At 34.9% G+C, this 19,110-nt stretch overlaps 1 protein-coding gene across 2 annotated transcripts; it reads right to left on the bottom strand.

Moving 5' to 3' along the window:
- Window positions 1-367: 367 nt before the first annotated feature.
- Window positions 368-18,409, bottom strand: LOC130970319 (cation-chloride cotransporter 1). Of its 2 annotated transcripts, XM_057896370.1 has the most exons (14): window positions 18,232-18,409; window positions 17,838-18,009; window positions 17,238-17,390; window positions 16,901-16,979; window positions 13,644-13,735; window positions 12,093-12,207; window positions 11,419-11,519; window positions 11,212-11,273; window positions 8,934-9,158; window positions 7,267-7,381; window positions 4,830-5,024; window positions 3,666-4,066; window positions 2,295-2,456; window positions 368-1,632 (listed from the first exon to the last, which is right to left on the bottom strand). In XM_057896370.1, the coding sequence occupies exons 2-14, from the start codon at window positions 17,999-18,001 to the stop codon at window positions 551-553; spliced, it is 2,946 nt and encodes a 981-aa protein (XP_057752353.1). In that variant the 5' UTR covers window positions 18,002-18,009; window positions 18,232-18,409; the 3' UTR covers window positions 368-550. The 2 variants fall into 2 exon arrangements, with proteins under 2 accessions (XP_057752353.1, XP_057752354.1); XM_057896371.1 differs by lacking the exons at window positions 17,838-18,009; window positions 18,232-18,409 and adding an exon at window positions 17,507-17,747.
- Between the last annotated feature and the right edge of the window lie 701 nt (window positions 18,410-19,110).

Genomic DNA, 19,110 nt, shown 5'->3' with positions numbered 1-19,110 from the left:
TAATGATTTGGGGCGCCATATTGAGTTAAATGCCTCTGCCCTACGTTTTTAGCACAAAAGTTGTTTGAATTATGACCAGAAGCTTAAGGTGGTGACGTTATTTTATTTTTTCATGTACCATTTCATTCTCTCTATGCAGCTACTTTAAAATTGACTTAAAATTAACTCAAACTAAGATCATAAATCCGATTAGTAATTTTTTTTTTATTCAGATACTTTATATTTAATGCTTAGACTTGGTCAACTGAGTTAGACACTAATCACTATTTTACGAGGCTTTGCCATCAAAATAATAATAATAATAATAATAATAATAATAATAATAATAATCTCATGCTGATGTAAAACCAAAAAGAGAGATTCAAAATAAGAAAATAAACAATTCAAACGATGTTCCAAAATGAATACAGTTTAATTTTTCTATTATAATCTGGTGATACAGTAGATCCTCTTGAGCAAGAAAATGGGTACAAAGAATGAACACTACATGTAAACTACAAAACTATAAACAGAAAAGGAAGTAATTAATGTCCTAGAATCCAGTTCAAAACTATGTGAATAGAGTTACAACGTCTCTACGGTATCCTCTTACAATTAAAATCCTCGGTATATTTTCCAGCAACATATCCATGTACTCCATATAGAAATATGCTGGGTGGTTCAGTGGAGGTGGAGGCAAACTTACCAAAACAACAGCAGCCATTCTTGAGTATCTCAACATTATTGAATTGAGCTTAAGCGTTGTGAACAGGAACTTCTCGACCTGCTGCTCATTCACAACTGCGCGCTTACCATCTTCCATTAGAGGGGTGCCATCTTTCTTTGCTGCTGCCTTCATTTTGTTTAGATAATCATCAATTCTTTGTTGAGCACCTTTAAATGCATCCTGTGACTCATCCTGGGGAGACCCACCATTTTCTTGTGAAGAAATGGGAATGACAAAAACTTCTGCTTGCATCCGAAGATCATAAAGGAATTTTCTCACATCAGCTTTCAGCACTTCTGCATCTGCATCCTCTTCTGCAATGCAGAAAACCTGAATTTTGCAACTCTCAAAGCTGTCCTTGGTAAGAAGCAGCTGAGAGAGCAGCAGCATGAGACCACCATCTCTCACAATCCAGTAGAGGTCAATCGTGCCGTACTGCTTCTGGTACTCATTGGGCCACTCATCAAGACCCTTCACTATGACTACCGCCTTGTTTGCAACAATGCAGTCATTAATTATCCCAACAAATGTCTTGGGGATTTCTGTTAAGTTCTCCCGACGCCAGATCTCTGGGTAGCGCATCACCACAATGTTTGGCTTGAGATTCCCAAGGCCCATTGTCTGAACGATACCACGAAAGCCTTCAGACATATTAGGGGCGACAACAATCTCAGCCACACCTTCACAATTCTTGTAATTAATGTAGGTACTGAGCTGTTTACAAGCAGTCTTGGCATCTTCAGCACATTCATGGTAGTCACCATCCAGTATAGAGACAAATATAGACATTCCTCGACCTTTCTTCTTCATACAGTTAGCAAAATCTGCAAGTTTGGGATGACATGGAACATTTTCTGGTAGTTGACCCCAGGGCCGGCAAAACACGAGCGGAATTGGATACCAATTCTTTGGGTGTACTTGGTTTTCTACGGACATTACAAATTAAGTTAATAGATAGAAATTGTTTTGGGCATACTTGGTTTTCTACAAAAAATATACTATACATAAATCAACTGACATTAAATTTCGTCATAGATAGAGTTGGTAAAGAGAAGCAATGCAAAAGGATTAAACTTGAAGCCTAAATATCAACCTTAATAGATAATTCTGTACACAGAAAGTTCATTAATGTTGTCATTGAATTGAAAAAACTTAATGAGAATACTTAAAGTATGAAATTATCCATGAACACAAAGTTCAGTGAACAACTTAATTCCCAATTAATAAATTATATCTATTTTGTTTTTCTTTTGAGTGAAGTATCAATTATGCATGATAAATCACGTCAATGACAAAATTATCCATGTCAGAACAAAAAGTGTTGATTTTGTCTGCAACATGAAGTTTCGTGGGCTATTTTCCTCAAGGATTTTAATTATTTTTTTCATTGAAAAATTTTTCAGAGACAGATTTTCATGGGTAATTTGGTCCTTCGTTCTTTAGTCGTTTTCTTGAAAGCTCTCAAGGACCTTAAAAGTAATATTTCTTTTTTCTCCAACCAATCATGCCTTGATGCCAGGATCAACAACATTAATGCATAATATATGGTATCATATTATCTAGTTGACTGAATTTGAAAGGTATATACCTCCTAGTGATCGAAGGCTCCGAAGTGCTAGTTGGAAATATGCACTTTTGAAACCATCTCCCCAGTCGCCAGCCTTTCCTTTGAGGCCCACATACTTATATATAAGACTTGCAAGGGCCAAAGCCACCACAGTGAATGACCACGAGATCAGGAACATAATCACTGCATTGGAAACAAGGAAAAAATGATCATTGCAAAATTGAGGGTTAACATGAAAACACACATAAGCAGCAGAAGAAGTAAGTATAAAATGGTTCATAGAAAGCTATAGTCACAGGCTAAACTTTTTTACTCTTCCATAAAGACCCACGTAATTTTGGTATTTATAAGAAATGAGAGAACCTTTGATGATCTTTGTGTATTTCTCTTAGTGGCATGCCCCTTTGGCCTCTACATCTAGATATGAACCACTAGAATACGTTATATAAACTTAGAAGGAGGCTTTCTTTCCCAAGTGAGTCAAGTTTCATACGTGGATTATACATTTGCTTTACAACTTCAAATAATCTTTGCAAACCTAGTTCAAAAGGTTCAACACTGCTATTAAACTAATTCAAGAGTTTGACTATATATATATATATATAGAGAGAGATCATCCTTTGTTTTATCATCACCAACTTGTGCCATGTCTATCTCCATGTGAATGATACGATTAAGATTATCATGACAGAACTTAGCAGACATTTTGGAACCAAAGACGGGCAAATTCATATCTTCATGTTATAAATGTGGCTCAGTCTGTGTCTGCTATTGCTATTTGAAAAAGAAAGTATTCACTGGACTGGACATATTGTAAACCTATTCATAAACATGTCCCAAATGTCAAAGCTTCACACAGGAGAATCCAAACCACAGTGAATTTGCGGGATATTGGAAATCAAACATCTATTGCTACAAGAATGCTCAATTATTTTCTAATCTAAAATCTAAATCTCAATGCGATAGCAACTGGAATGTTATGGTTCGCAGTTTCAAATTATGAATATCAAAGAAGCACTAGGGCAAGGAATATAATACTACTAATGTAATACACAGCCATTTCCCAACCCAAATTATATGCACCTATAACACGGTAAACTGGTGTTCTACCATCTATGCTGTTTCACAAATGGTGCGTTGAGGGCACTCTATCACATTCAAAGCTTTAATTTCAGCGTTATATCTTTACCATAGTTGCAAACCCCCGCATCCCCACCTCGCCACAACACAAAAAAAGAAAAAGAAAATAAAAGACAGAGAAAGAAAGAAGGGAGAGGGAAGCATGCATAAAGCAGAAAAAATAATTGAAACAACCAAGATGCGGCCAAATAGAAGCAAAATGAATCCGCTCATAGACAATAATGACAAATATGCACAAAAAAGCCACCATACCAATGCAAAGTAATGCTCCAACAAGAGAGAGAAACCAATGATGAAATTTCCAACGAGGTCGCCAACTAGGAGCATCTAGAAGATCAAGAAGGAAGCAGGACAAGTTGACACCCGTATAACATAGAAGGAAAAACATAGTTATAGTTGGAGTGATAAGATCCAGATTCCCAATAATGACACACACACCACATAGGATAGCAGTGAAAAGGGTAGCAGCATAAGGCTCACTGCCATCTGCAACTTTAAAGTAGCGCAGAATAGGTAAAATATCATCATTGGCTATTGCTGCAAGCAGACGTGGGGCACCGGTCAGACTCTGAAGAGCAGCACCCAAAGTTGAAAGAATAATCCCAATTTTAATTAGTGAAGGGAAAGGCCAGGCGACTGTAGCCGTTAGTAGCCTGCAATAAATCTCCATATCAAAAACAGATGAAGTAAATTGGAAATATTCAAGGGGTTTATCCATTCAAAAAAAGTGAATAGAAGAGTTTCTTCTGACATGGATGCCCAAAACTCACAATAATTACATATTTTTCATAAGTTGACTACCAAAGGTAATCAAATAGGTTCCTCTTTTTAAAGGGACTTCTTGGTGCACATCTATGTTGCATGGGGTATGAGCATCAACTTTTCAAAATAAACTGTAAATTTTCACCTACTAAAACATGTTCCATGTGAAATCAAACAAAAGTAACACAGGGTTTGAAAATGGTTGTTTTCTTTAAACAAAGATTAAAAAACAATGAAAAAAGTGATAAAGGGTTTGAAAATGGTTGCTTTCTTTGAAAGCATAGATTAAGGGAAAAAAATTTAAAGAACACTCCAAAAATGATGGAAAACTTGTGCCAAGTTGTTTAAATCATACCCAAACCATACTTAGCTCGTTTATTTTGTAGGAAACTTTCTATTTTTTTTTTATCTATTTTTGTTCTTTGCATACCTGCATGTACCCATCACACGCTTGTACCCGGTATGGGTACGCTTCAAGTTTGCACATACCTGTGCAACGTAGGTACACACGGGCCTAGGTCTTTTGAGTTTATTCTAATCTTTTTCTTTCTCAGCAGAAGTCCAGATCAGTCCATTCAATTTTTCTCATCATTTCAAATACATCCTCTTTCAAGAGGAAACAATTATACAAAGAAGTTTCAGACCAAAAATTACCTGTCTGTTAAAAGCTTCTCTCTGGTGGCAACAGCGCCAAAAAATAACACAGAAATAAAATACAGAGAAGTAGTAATAAGTGTTGCAGATAATGTCCCAATAGGAATTGATTGCTGAGTATCTTTTAGAGAAGCTGATCTATTAGAACCTGCCATTATTCCTGTCACAGCTGGGAAAAAGAGGCCTACTAATGAACTGGGAAGGAAAGAATATAATTAGAAAAATTGAAAAGTCATTCCAATATCATAAACTAGAAAATGTTTAAACATATTGGTCCCTCAGGATCCTGCATTAAATGTGAAATAATTTTAACTTTATCAATTATAGTGATAAATAATCTTAAATAGTGAAAAATTTTCTAAATCTTTCTCCTGCAGCCCATGCTGATTGGGACCACAGAACTGGTTTGCAACTGACAGCAACTTATAAAATCTAGTTTCATATCATCAGTAAAATGTTGGGCTTGATGGCATATCCTTAATATAAAAAGTTACAACATAATTATGGAATAGGAGCTAAGGGCTACCTATTTCAGCTCTATTTCAAGCTTCGATATTTCATCTTCAATGTACAGAAGTTTTAAAACCCTGGTGAGGATTTTTATATTTCAATCCTATGTAAATCTTTCTCTTGATTTACCTGGTTCCTCATAATAGAGTTGAACAAATTTAAGCAACGTCCTTGAGGGCTTATTAACAACAAAGGCATTGGAAAGATGGGGAAATTAGATTTTAGGATGTCTGCCCTCTTGTTTTGCAGTTATTGCTTACCATTATCTCTCACCATTTTTATTCTAAACTTCAATGGTAGAGAGGTCAATGAATTAGAGTCTCACCTTCCTTTGTTTAACCCTATTCACCTATCTAAATCTAAATCTTCCGTCAAAGTCATTTTTTTGGGACCATTGTTCCTAATTGAATAAACATTAATAGCATTGTTTGACCCCATTCTGTTTAATGTTCAATTTAGATTCCACATCATTGGCTTGCCTTCATTTGCAGTTCCCTACTGCAAGATCTATATAGATCAAGCTTTCTGGTAGATTCGGTAAATTGTGGAATTGCCCTGTCAACAAGTAGTTTCTTTTCACTAAATTCAGATATTTTGGTCCAAGTAATGCAATATCCTGCTGCAGACGTCAATTTTTGCAGTGCTCGTGTATTTTTTGGAAAGGAAAGAACCCACTGGCTGAAAAGCACTAACAGAGAACTCCTTACTTCCAACCTCATCGAGAATCTTTAGGCCTCAAGCAAATCAAATTAATTAAATGAAATTAAAACCATTCTCCTGTCTAATTTAAAAATCCTGCGTCATTAAGTTAATATATCAGCCAATGAAGAACAGCGTAACATATGAAGATTAAGTATAATGAATCCATACTATTGCTACTAAGGACTTGTTAGGCACTGCATGCTTGTCAAGTCAAATTTTTATTTATACTTTTAAATGGATTTTGGTTGAGTTTTTTTTTTTTTAAATTCAAAACATAACAAATAAAAGAAGATACGAAGATGCAACGATAATGTAAAGTCTGTGGAGGAAAGAAAAATAACTACTAAAAGCAGTTATACATGATATAAGGGTAAAAGTTGTAAAAAATTTGGAGACCAAAATCAATTACTTTTTGGTATCCTCATTATATATATTGTATATAAAAGATATAGATATAGAGACATTTCCTAAAATGTATTGTACAGTATTGCCTAATAATAGAGTAAGCTAAAGAGAGGTTCTAGAAGTGTCTAGAAAAGTCTAGAGAAGTCAGAATCAGTTAGATTCAGTTAGTGCAGGAAGATCAGAACCTGCTAGAATATGTTAGAATGAATAACTAACTTAAGTGTAAGCTCTCTGTATCCTCACTGTATATAAGGCCATGAGCTTAGGGCCCATTTGGAAAGCTTCAAAAGTTACTTTTTTGAGCTTTTGACTTATGAAAAGTAGTAGTATTAATATCTAGTGCAATTTTCAAAACTAAATTGTAGCTTTCTAAGAAGTTATTTAAGTGCTTATGGAAAAGTTAAAAAAAATTACTTCTCTCATAATAAAAAGCTTTTAATCACATTTCTTTTAAAATAAACACTTTTAGAACTGAAAAACCAAACACAAAATAACTTATTTATAAACTGTTTTTAATATAAGCATTTATTGTTTAAGCTATTTTTTCAAAAAAGAGCTTAATTAAGCTATTTACTCAAATTGGGCCTTAGTGTTATTACACATAAAGACATAACACTCATTCTCATTTTCTTTCCCGATCTCTTTTCTCTTCTCCTCTTACACTCTTCTCATTCTCTCAACTTCATCAAACTTTATCACCTAAAATTAAAGCATTTTGCCCCCACATCATTCATCGACAGATTTAAGATGCATGCACAATCATTGTAAGTTATATTGGTAAAATAGGGCAAATGAATGTAAACGAATGAGAAAGACCTACTTGAAATTCCAGCTTACATGGCCATCAGTTTCTGGGATTCCAGCATCATTAGTTTTTTGATAATCTGAACTCCAATTATCTTTAATTGTCTCCCAACTCAAACCAGTAAATCCCTCTGAATCAAACATGGATAAAGGGGGAAAAATATGTGAACAAAAAACATTTGTAAATACACATTTATAAGCAAAAAATGTCTTTTCTATTTTTTTAAAAAAATAAATAAAAAAGCCCTCAACACTCATCATCAAGGGATTGCAAGCAATGTGGGTTCTACAAGTTGATAAGTAAATTCAGTATTGAATGCAAAAGAAAAATGAAGAAAAAAAAGAACCCTATTGACTCTTATTTCCCTACTTCCCTATTATTTAATTGATTTTTCACTCTCACTCCTTCAAGAAAAGGAGAGAAGCATAGTTGATTAGTTGGTTTCCTTGATTTTCTTTATGTGCTACAAAGCTTTTGACAATGTAGCATGACTTGTCACGTCAGAACCTTTAGGGTACCAGATTCTTCAAATAACCACAAGTGAAGACAGAACACTTTAATCTCTCATTCAGGAATAAGAACCAATTCTGAAAAGAAAGATCCTAATTTTTAAACCAAATATCAAGGTTGAGAATCTATTAGCAATTTCTATATTATAAATGAGGACAATGTCAATGTCTGTAACTTTACTAAACAGTTCACGACCCTTTTGTTATGAAATTTTAACATGTTTATTAGGGCCTTGCCACTGATTATGATTCACTTTTTGTCAAAAAAAATAAAAGAACAAACAAACATTGTTGTGGTATGTGTTACAGCAGCACAATTCTAGACATGAACCATTTCTATTTTAACCCACGCAACTTTGCCAGTCAATTCAAAAACTGCTAAAGTCTAGATTGTCTTCAAAGCCTACTGTTCACATGAACAATTTCTATTCTTTTTCTATGCAACTTTGCCAGTCACTTAAAAGACTACTAATGTCTATATTCAAGACCATCCTAAAATGGAAGCCTCAACTTGATTACAGCTATTCCACAGTAACAATTTATAATTACTCAGAATGGCATTAAAATCAAAATTTCAGTCATGTTTTATAGATAAGATGAAATACAAGTCAAATAATGTTAAAATTTAGTTGCATAATATTATATCAAAAAATTTAGTAACAAATGTAATCTAGAACAAATATTTCCAGATCCAGTCGGAAAAGTTACAAATCTTTATGCATGAGTTGATATTCTGGAATATTTGGTTATGCTCTTGTCAGATAATGGTTCTCGTTGAATTGATAAATCAGAATTCAAATAATTCATTGCATTTTATCCTTTTGATAACAGTTAAAGAGACAGAAGTTTTACCCCATTGATAAACTAAAACAAGTTTTCATTAGAGTTAGGCTACTTCTACCACACTCTGTTATTGAAAGTACTATATATGATGTTCCAAGATCCTTAATCTCTCACTCCAACCCAAAAAAGAACGTGTTCATTAAGAAACAAAAGAAACAGAAAGAGAAAATCCCATGAGTGCAACTTGCTTCTGAAAATCAACCAAGTGTTACTGGTTCAGAAGATGCCTAGGGAAAATGTGTACATGTGTGCATGAGCATTAGATGGAACTAAAACATGGATCCTTTAATAAAAATGACAAACTGGATGACTTAGAAAAAAAGAACAAACCTGAAGGTTTATCCTTCTTAGCCACAAACATTCCCAAGAATATGCAGATGACTGAGAATAAAACAGGAACGAGAAATGCAGGTGCAACCCGATTTATCATCTTTACTCCTCCAAATACAATAAAGCATAAAAGAATGGTCACAACAATCCCATAAATTTGCAGATCATGAGAACTTGGAGCTTCTATTGGTGTCACTGCAGTACCATTAACATGGCTGACAGTCTCTGCACTTGCAACACAAATAAAGTAATCATCAAATAATCAAGTGCTTGCTTCAAACATAATTAAGTTTGACTCATAATACCATTGAAGTAGAAAATTTAAGTATGAGAGAGAGAGAGAGAGAGAGAGAGAGAGAGAGAGAGAGAGAGAGAGAGAGAGAGAGAGAGAGAGAGAGAGCAACATGATGATAATATAAAAAATAACAACATTAAAGTGTTTCAGTTGATTCAAAACTATCATAGTAACTCTACTTCCCCTCATCACTATGATGCAATCAATTTTAAGGAGTATAATGTAAACCCAAAACAAATTACAATTAACAATAACATAGCTAGGGGTGGCAAACGGGCCAAAACCGCCGGGCCGGCTTGCATAACTCGCCAAAAAAGGCGAGCTGGGCTAGAAATTTGAGACAACTATAATAAAAGAAGCCCGGCTAACCCGCACCGCCTAATGCACGGGTTTTGGCGACGTGGGACGGGCTCTTGGCTTTAAGATTATAATTGAATTTGGAATGTTAATTTTGTACTTGTATTTGAAATGTTTGTTCGTTTTACTGTGTTATAATTTGGACTATGTTTGATTGATTAGAAATTTGGACAATGTTTAATTATATGTTTTGGAGAATGTTTGTTTTGTTTTGGACAATGTTAGGTTTCATTAATTTCTTTTAAAAAACTTGGTTGATGATTATGTTTATTAAATATTTAGAATTATAAAGACTTTAGTATTTGTGAATTTAGAAATTTTTTTTTAATATCTTTAGAAATTATAAGTTTATTGAAATGTTTGAAAAAATTATGCATTTTTTTTATAATATTCAATGATTTGATAATTAAAAAGAAAAAAAAGAAAAGAGAATTGGTGGGCTTAGCTAGCCAATTCGCCGTTAGGCGGGGCAGGGTAGAAATTGGGATCGTCTTAATGGGCGGGGCGGGCTAGCCCGCCTACCACCCCTAAACATAGCCTTATCCTACTAGATGGGATTGGCTATAAAGATCAGACGATACCATTGTACCCTATCATGGATCATGTCTATGCTCAAATATCTTTTTAATATGTTCTTCTAGTTCTTTTCTGTGTGTCCTACTACCCCTAACCACTGGGCTATCTCCCTTCTATTCACCCTCCAACCTAAATGATCTTCTAGCCTTCTCTAGACATGTACATATCACCTAAGTCAGTCCATCATCCTTTCATGATAGGTACTAATCCAACTTTCTCCCTCAAATCTTCATCATTTTACTATGGCAACTCATCCATCGAAGCATCCTCATCTTTGACACCAAGTTTGCGTTCTTGTTGACTTTTTACCAACCAACATTCCCTCTCATGTAACATAGTTGGTCTAATAGCTATGCAATAACATTTATCCAGATTTAAAGGCACTTTTTTTTGTTACATATAAATCCTGAAGCATTCCTCCAACCATCTTTAATCTTCTAGATGGCTTTTATGCAATTCTATATTTATTAGAATAGTTGTTCTGTATAATTTTCTTTCTTCAACAACCTACTCTATAATTGTTCTATCTTATTTTGGAAAAAGAAAAATTCTCCAAATATACTGATAGGATCTAGCAGAAATTAGGGATTTTATTGATGAACTAGGGATTGTATATCACAATCCCTTATGGAAGTACACTGTTGGATCTAACCAACTCTGGAGAGAATTTCCCTCTCCTGAACTAACAAACTGACAGAATTTTCTAACTAACTAAAAACTAACTAACCCCTAGTATTTATAGGCAGCAGCTAGGCCTAGCACTACTGCTCCTAAACCTGCTAAACTAGCTTAAAAGAGCCAACAAACAGCCATCCAGCAACAATTAGGAATTAAGCAGTGAAAAATCAGCAGATCAACTCTAAACCTGTTTCTATGATATACTATTAACCATTTAAAATTGTTGAAGTATGTTTTATATCTGTAATATTGTTCCCTTTTTAATAAATTAAAAATGATACAGGAGCAAGGTGAACATAAAAATAAATGATACAAGTGACAACAATTCAAAAGAAAACGAAAAAAGGAAAAAGGTTGTCATTAAATCATTACCTCTAAAAATCCCAGCTTTAGGAACTGCTTTCAAAAATGTTTCCACAGCTCCCAATACGTAACTAGAACCATAAACAGACAGAACTTCAGAATTCATTACATGATACACAATAAATGAGACTACATTTTGGCAATGTGATCTATCATCAACTAGTCCAATCTCTCTGAAAAAGGTCAGAGAGAGAAAAGTCCATATTATGCACTTACAGTGCTCCAGCAACAGCATTCCCAAGGAAGAAACATATACCAATGCTAACTCCAACTTCTGGACCAAGGGCACGCCCTATTAGATAGTATGGTCCCCCTCCCTACAGAAGATCAAACACGAGAGAAAGACTGAAATGAACAACGCAAAATACTTAAAGCTAAGTTAAAGCAGAGAACAATGAAAAAAAATACTATAAAAATCTCAATGATCATATAAGGATATTTATTGATTACCCTTTACCTTCACAACTTTAAACTCCAGACTTGTACTTACCTTCCCAGAATACACAACCATAGCCCTATTATAGGTACTAACTGATTGAATGAGATCTTATTCTAATCCCAGCCTAGGCTCAATAGTGTTGTAGAGGATTTGTGCACCAAACTTTATGCGGTGTACCTATGACTATGAGGCCCTCATACATGAAACATGATACTCAACCATTGCTAAAATCAAATATACCCCCCCCCCCCCCCCCCCCTTTCCCCCTAAAACACAGGCACAAAACTTGGGCAACACAGGATCAGCAGTCTCCATTTTTAGAATTGACAACCCAAGCATAAAAGTTGTGGTATAATCATTAAAGACAGCATGCTGTCTTTAAATTCTAACCAAATATTTTCAAAAGGCAATAGTCATACCAAAGAAATAGTAGTTAAACTATTATAATTACCTTCATAGCACCATTAGTCGCAATGGCACTCAATGATATTGATGTAAGAAAAGTACACAAGCCACACAAAGCAACAAGCAGGAATGACTCTCCTATGCCAGCCATTCCAACAATCCTACAATAATAATGATTATGGTTAAAATAATCCAAAGTACCGTTAGTTTAACCATGGCAAATCCATCTAATTCAATCATATGCAAAATAGTTAAGGAAACTACAACAAATATTACAAAAGTGAAAATACTGCATTGGCCTATTTGGTATCGGCTCAAAACAGTTTGCAGGAAAGTGAGGAAAATTCAGAGAGAAAAAACAGAGAGAGAGAGAGAGAGAATTGAAACAAATCTAGAAAGTTGGCTATTTCACTAAGACAGAGAAGAATAGCACAAGATAGAGGATCAAAGTTTCTCTATATAAGAGCAAAAAACAACCTAAAGAGTTATTTATAATCTCTCAACATCTCTGAGAGGGAAGGTCCTCTATAAAGGTCAAAAGCTTTACACAAAGTAGATGCTAGACTTCTAGTCTTATCTCACAAAACCAACAAGAAACCTAGTCAACAGGAACTCATTTATGGTTCTAGGCAACACCCAGCATTTATCTAAGGTTGTAGGCTAGTGGCAACGGGGCGGGTAGGGGCGGGTTTTTGCTCTACCCGACCCCGCCCCGCCGTACAACAACCCACATAGAACCTGCCCCGCTTCTATCGGCGGGTAGTAAAACGTTAAACCCTAACCCGCCCCTATAATTATTAAAATCCAATAAATAAAATTAAATTTCAAAATTTATATAACCATCATCGCATACATAACATAAACTAAAGTAAAAATTTAAATATGATACAATATTATTAATCATTTACTAATTATTTTACATATATTATACATGTTATATATTAAAATTATATATTATATATATAGCGGGGCGGGTATTACCTAAACCCGACCCGACCCGCCCCACCCAAGAACCCGCCCCGCACTGGGGCGGGTAAGCGGGTAAGGGCGGGGTGGGTACCCGTGGGTTTGGGTGGTATTTATCTAAGGTTGTAGTAAACAATCTCACTGTAGACATGATACATGATAGGGCTCAATGGCATCATTTGATCCATGTAGCTAACCCCACGAAGTGGGATAAGGGCATAAGGCTTTGTTGTTGTTGTTGTTGTTGTTGTTGTTGTTGTTGTTGTTGTTGTAGGACACACTCAGCTACTTCACTTAAGTTAGACATGTTTGACAGAAAATATAAAACCATGAATGCCTTTGAGAAAACTCATGACATTTGGTTGCTATAATCAAATCTCACAAATGATTTGGCATTCAACCATAAATTATTCTCAGAAGTGAGCATAGTGATTGATAATTTGCTTGAAACTGGTGAAATACTAAGTTGTAAGTTGCAACCTAATGAATCAGAGTTACTGTTTATATACAGAAGCCAAGTTATAATATTTTCATGAGACTCTCATCATACCATGATATTCAAATATTAAATTCGAAAAACCAAAAAAAAAAAATCAATAACTGAGGAAAGATTTAAAGACATGCAAGTTACCAAGAGAAACGAATGTAGTAGATGATGCCCAAAATGCTTTGTATGCATGGAATGAATACACCCATCATTGTACCCAGCTTGGGAGCAGCAGGCTGCAAATAAATGATCATGGCCAAAAAAATAAAAGGAAATAAGTCCAAAATTAATAAACCCAATGATCACATGAAATGTCAAACTCTTACGGAGTATGAGGAATTGCAACTCCACATTAAATGGCTTAGATTGCTTTAATTAGAACAACTCATCTCGTCCTAGATACCTAGTAACAAACAAATAATCCAACAGAGTGGACTATAGAAGTACATATTAGAGGAAGTACATATTTGAGGGACTGCATATCACTGTAGAGGGTGATGGAGCAAAGTCTAAGAGAAGACCTCAATATAGAGAAGATTTGGTTTTGTGCCTGGTAGGTCTCCCATGGAAGCTATCTACTTGTTATGAATACTAATGGAAAGATAGCAAAGCAACTTGACATATTTAAATATGGTCTTCATTGACTTGGAAAACCTATATGATAGTGATGAAGATAAGTGGGGGATGATCTGAAGCGGTACTGCCATGACAAACAGTGACCAGGTCCTCTTCCTTCTTGGCTGCAGCCATGGAGGTCATCTCCTCCTTCGTTTCCACATGAAAAGAAACAATAAAAGTAGAAACATGGCCCTGCAATGGCAAACAGCAACCACATCTTCATAAGAAATCAATGCCACCAAAACTGCCACTGATGACGATGAGCATCAGCTAGTGAAGAAGAACAGAGTCAGACAATCTACAGCAATGCTGCGACAACGAACCATGACCACATCCTCTTGCTTCATGGTGGCCACTACGGAGGCTGCTCCTCAGTTTCTGCATGAACAGCAGCAACACGAGTGGCAACATCAGCCTGAGACAGCAAACAGCAACCATGTCCACTTCCTCCATGTCAACGCCCATGGAGGTCATCTCCTTCATTTTTGCGTGAACAGCAACATCATACCTTCATCCTTGTTCGTTTCCTACATCTTTTTTTTTTCCCTTCTCTGGATCTGCCTTTTATAATTGCTTTTTTGGGGAAAACAATTTGTTCCTTGTATTTGTTTAGGGTAAGGTTGGTGGGGGTGGTGCTTTGGGATGATTGGAAGAGAGAATGGGAAACAATGATGATGGAGTGGTAGTTGTGGCGAAATGGTAAATTTAACTATAGATAGAATTGTGATTTATTGCATTTTATCTTGTACCCTGCAACCAAACATGATATAAAAATAGTGTATTTTTGTCTTTATCTTATTGTACATAAATCACTGCAAACAAAGCCTATGGGACCGCATTAAAGGTTGACTAAGCCCCTATCTTTATAATTGAGTCTTGAATTTACTTATAGAATATATACAAGACTACAACAGCAGGTGTAGCAGCAGCTTGAATGCATTTTGTCGATGATATAGTCCTAGTTAAAAAACTGACAGAAGAAATAAATGAGAAGCTTGATTTGTGGAGACAAACCTTGGAAGAATATGGTTTCTAAAGATGTCAAAGTACAACAGAGTAGATGGAATGTACCAAGCAACACATAAACACAAGCTTGGAAGTGAAAATTGGAGACATCATCATCCCACAAGTCACAAACGTGAAGAATCTTGATTCCATTATCTAAAATGATTGGAGGGATAGTGTGAGATATAAATAATAAGATTCAAGCTAGGTTGTCAAAAACTCAAAATAAAGGAATGCTTCAAGCCTTATATGCAATAGGAAGTACCATTAAAGCTTAATGGTAAGTTTTAGCACAACAGAATGTCACATGTGACTAAATGTTGGGCAGTACAAACCAACAGAAACATAAGCTTGATGTTGGGGATGAGGATCTTGATGAATGAGGGGAAACACAAGACTAGAAAGGAGCATGGATCAGAAGGAGTGTAGTTTGATAGTCAAAAATAGTGGGAGGCCTAAAAAACTTCGGAGGAAATTATTAAAAGAGAACATAACTTTAATTATCATGGCCATGTACACGAAATCATTCTTATGAGGTAAGATAAGGAAGGAGCAATTACTCATTAATAGAGTTTTGGGAAAAGAGAGAATTCAGAGAATCAGAGACGAAGTTCCAAAAATGTGTAATGTTCATTATCAGTGATTTTGGCAGTGATGTGTTCTTACTTACAAGGAAGGATAACATGCTGTGAAGCCAGTCCAAAGGGAAGAATAGTCCTTTCAATCTTAAGTTAGTTATGAGTTATGACAGCCGTTACTACCTTATAGCTGCCATATTCTAGCTGGCTATGCTTATAACTAACTCTTCTCTAGATTTCACTGTCACTTAGCTAACTCACTATTACTCATGAACCATGATCATGAAAAAAAAATTCACAATAGTATTGTCACATCATCATCAATATAATAATAATAATAATAATAATAATAATAATAATAATAATAATAAACCTATTTATTTTTCTTATCTAATATCTTGAAATGCCTAGAGAAAACGAGTTATTCAGAAATCTAAGTTATTCTTGTTAATGACATTTTTTTTAACTTGGTCAATGTATTATTTCGGTAAATTCAAACCATGAATGCAATGTGCACACATCATATAAATCAGTGCTAGAATCTGTAATTTAGTGTAGTTAGGATAGTATAGAATCGATTATGATTCATAGTTACTTGTGAATATCTTGTAATTATGAGCATTCATTGCACACACAGTCTGATATAAACAAGACTCCATGTTCTAGCTCAGGCACACGTAATTCAGGCATTTTTTCTCTTCTTTCTTCTATCTCAACATGGTATCTAGAGACAAAAGAGAAAGGTATCATCACTAAATCATGTCTTCAGGAAGATCTTGTGTCTTTTTGTGAATTTTTTTGGAAAACGTGCTGTCCTTTCAATTTTGTCCTCAACCTGTCACCAACTCTCATCATCCTTCTGACAGCCTGAAAACAGCCACCATCCACCATTTTACTGCAGCTGCAGTTGGCCGCCTTAGCCAGTTCCCATCACCACTTGCACAATTATGTAATTTATGATATTAACAAGTTATGATATGATCGTTAAATTGTAATATCTTGTAGTTATGTACATTCATCACATTCAGTCTATGTAAAGAAGACTTAGTTGTGTAGCTTAGATAGACAGAATTCACACAGTCTTTCTCTTCTCTCTTCTACCTTAACAATCCATAACTACATTTGAATGTCATTGCTGCTAGAAGAGGCAAATATAGAGGGATACAATTCAAAGGAAGTAAACTTGAGAATTAGCAATACCTTTGGCTCCCCTACAGTGATAGAAATATCTTCGCCTTCTCTAGGACTAGATGGTTGCACAGCTTGCTCACTAGTCATGCTGAGAAAAGACAGAAATGGAAAATTTATTTATGTCAGAATGACCAAACAAAGCTTACACAAACTATCAAATTCTGCAATCAACATTGATCAAAAGAACCTTCCCCTTTAAGAAACAATTTAGAAGCGTTAGACCAAACCGGAGTTTGAGTACAAACCAGAGAATAACAAAACAGTAGCATGTAAATTTAAAAACAGCATTCTACTTCTAAAGAGGAATATTAGTAATTAGTTCACAGTAACCAGTGAATCTCCATACCTTTTAAGACCAAGTATATTGACAAGGGAATCAAAACCAAACAGTTCAAGCTTTGATTCTTGATGGGATCCATTAGGCTGTGGCTGACTAGGAGAGTTGTTCCCTTCTTTAGCATTAGAAGCCTCAGTAGCACCATTACCCACGTTTATTTTTCTGACAAATAAAAAAGCCACTTTCAGGCCAAACAAAACGACTTCAATCAAGAAATAGAACAGGAACCTAACAAGTATAGTATGCCTGGCAATCCTCCTAATCAAAATCCCACTCACATGTCATGTAAATTACAACTCAAGCCATTCTGAGTGGAACTTTTAATTAAGAATCTTGAATCAATAATTAGAAGGATATACTAAGGCTCATCAATTGACTGCTATAAGCCACCGGACGAACTCATCCAATGTCATTCTTAAGTATCACAGGATCAACCCAACATGCAGCACTAAAAATTTCTCTCACTCATTCAGCACTTCTCCAACGGATACTCTAATCCTAATTTTCAATAACCAATGAAAAGTTACTACAGTCGCAAGACATATACAGTATTTTTTTTTAAGACGGAAAAAAAAAAACAAAAACAAAAGACCATGGATGCGGTGGTACCTGAGATTAGGAGGAGGTTGATCCCGAAACGCTTGAGAAGAAGAAGCAGCGGAAGAGGATCCAGGATCCATTGAAGACATCTCAAGCACCGCACGATCGCTGTCCAACACAGGCCGATACTTGCGACCACTGCCACCGCCACCGTCAAGGTCCACATCCTCCATTTTCCGATCTAACAAAAACCACAGATCCAAAATAATATAGTGAATCGGAGAAATCCGAAATCCAGAGAGAGAGAGAGAGAGAGAATGCAGCGAGAAAATTGAGATCCAAGATTTATTATTGATTTATTAATTATTATGCGCTATGTATATATAATACATAAATATAACACATATAAGGTGTTATGAGTTATGTGTATGATAATGACGATGACGGTGGTATGCATACGTACTGAGTTAAGAGAGATGAAGAAGCGTCTTTGACTGGGAATGAAGAAAAAGAAGTAGAAGAGAGACGAGAACACAAGAACGCGGGGACTTAAAAACGACGAGGGGGAGCAATGGCAAAATAACAATGCCGGATTTGATAAGAATGCGGCTTCATTTCTCTTTCTCGTTTTCTTTTTTCTTGCGATGGATGTATTATTAATTGTCAAATGCAGTCATTTTTTAACCAGTCGGATTCAATTCAACGTGGGTGTTTTTTCTCGTCTTTGTGTTCGTTTTTCGTTTCATACTATTTCTCCAAGTTATTTTAAATACTTATTAAGGGTGTGTTTGGTAACCACGTTTAAAGGAAAAAAGTACGTTAGAGCTTCTTGAAAGCTTCACTTTTTTGTTTGGCTAATTTTCTTCTCTACAAACACAGAAGTGCTTTTGTTCCTAAATCCACGTTTACAAAAAGCAATAATTTCTAGCTTCTCCGTTGCACTAACGTGCTTTTAGCTAATATCTTTAATATTTATTTTTCTTTTACCAACTTTATCCTTTATACATATTATTGCATTATTTATAGAATTCTTATTATTCCTCTCTATATGAATTCTTTTTTATTAATTTTTATTAATTTTTTTATTTGACATTATATATTTTTATAGTTATAATTTTTGTATTATATTTATTATTATCTTTTTATAATAGAATTTATTGATCCCATTAGATAATAATAATCATAGTTAAAAATTATAATGTACTAAAAAAAAGTACTAAGAGTATTAAAAATATACTATATAAAAAATATATAAGAAAAAAATATAAAAAAAATTAAACATGTATAAAAAAATAATATTATAATTTAATGTCATGTCCTTTTAAGTAATTATCTATCTAAA

The sequence above is a fragment of the Arachis stenosperma genome, chromosome 3 (assembly GCF_014773155.1).
Source record: "Arachis stenosperma cultivar V10309 chromosome 3, arast.V10309.gnm1.PFL2, whole genome shotgun sequence".
Classification (NCBI taxonomy): domain Eukaryota; kingdom Viridiplantae; phylum Streptophyta; class Magnoliopsida; order Fabales; family Fabaceae; genus Arachis; species Arachis stenosperma.
Note: the sequence above shows the minus strand (reverse complement) of the source record. Positions and strands in the feature narration are given on the sequence as shown.

What these genes read in the sequence shown, in the direction of transcription:
- LOC130970319 (XM_057896370.1), bottom strand. Translation starts at nt 18,001, where the DNA reads ATGGAGGATGTGGACCTTGACGGTGGCGGTGGCAGTGGTCGCAAGTAT. An exon ending in AATATACTTGGTCTTAAAAG is followed by an intron (nt 16,980 to 17,237) that starts GTATGGAGATTC and finishes GTCTTTTCTCAG; the next exon opens with CATGACTAGTGAGCAAGCTG. An exon ending in TCACTGTAGGGGAGCCAAAG is followed by an intron (nt 13,736 to 16,900) that starts GTATTGCTAATT and finishes ATTTATTTGCAG; the next exon opens with CCTGCTGCTCCCAAGCTGGG.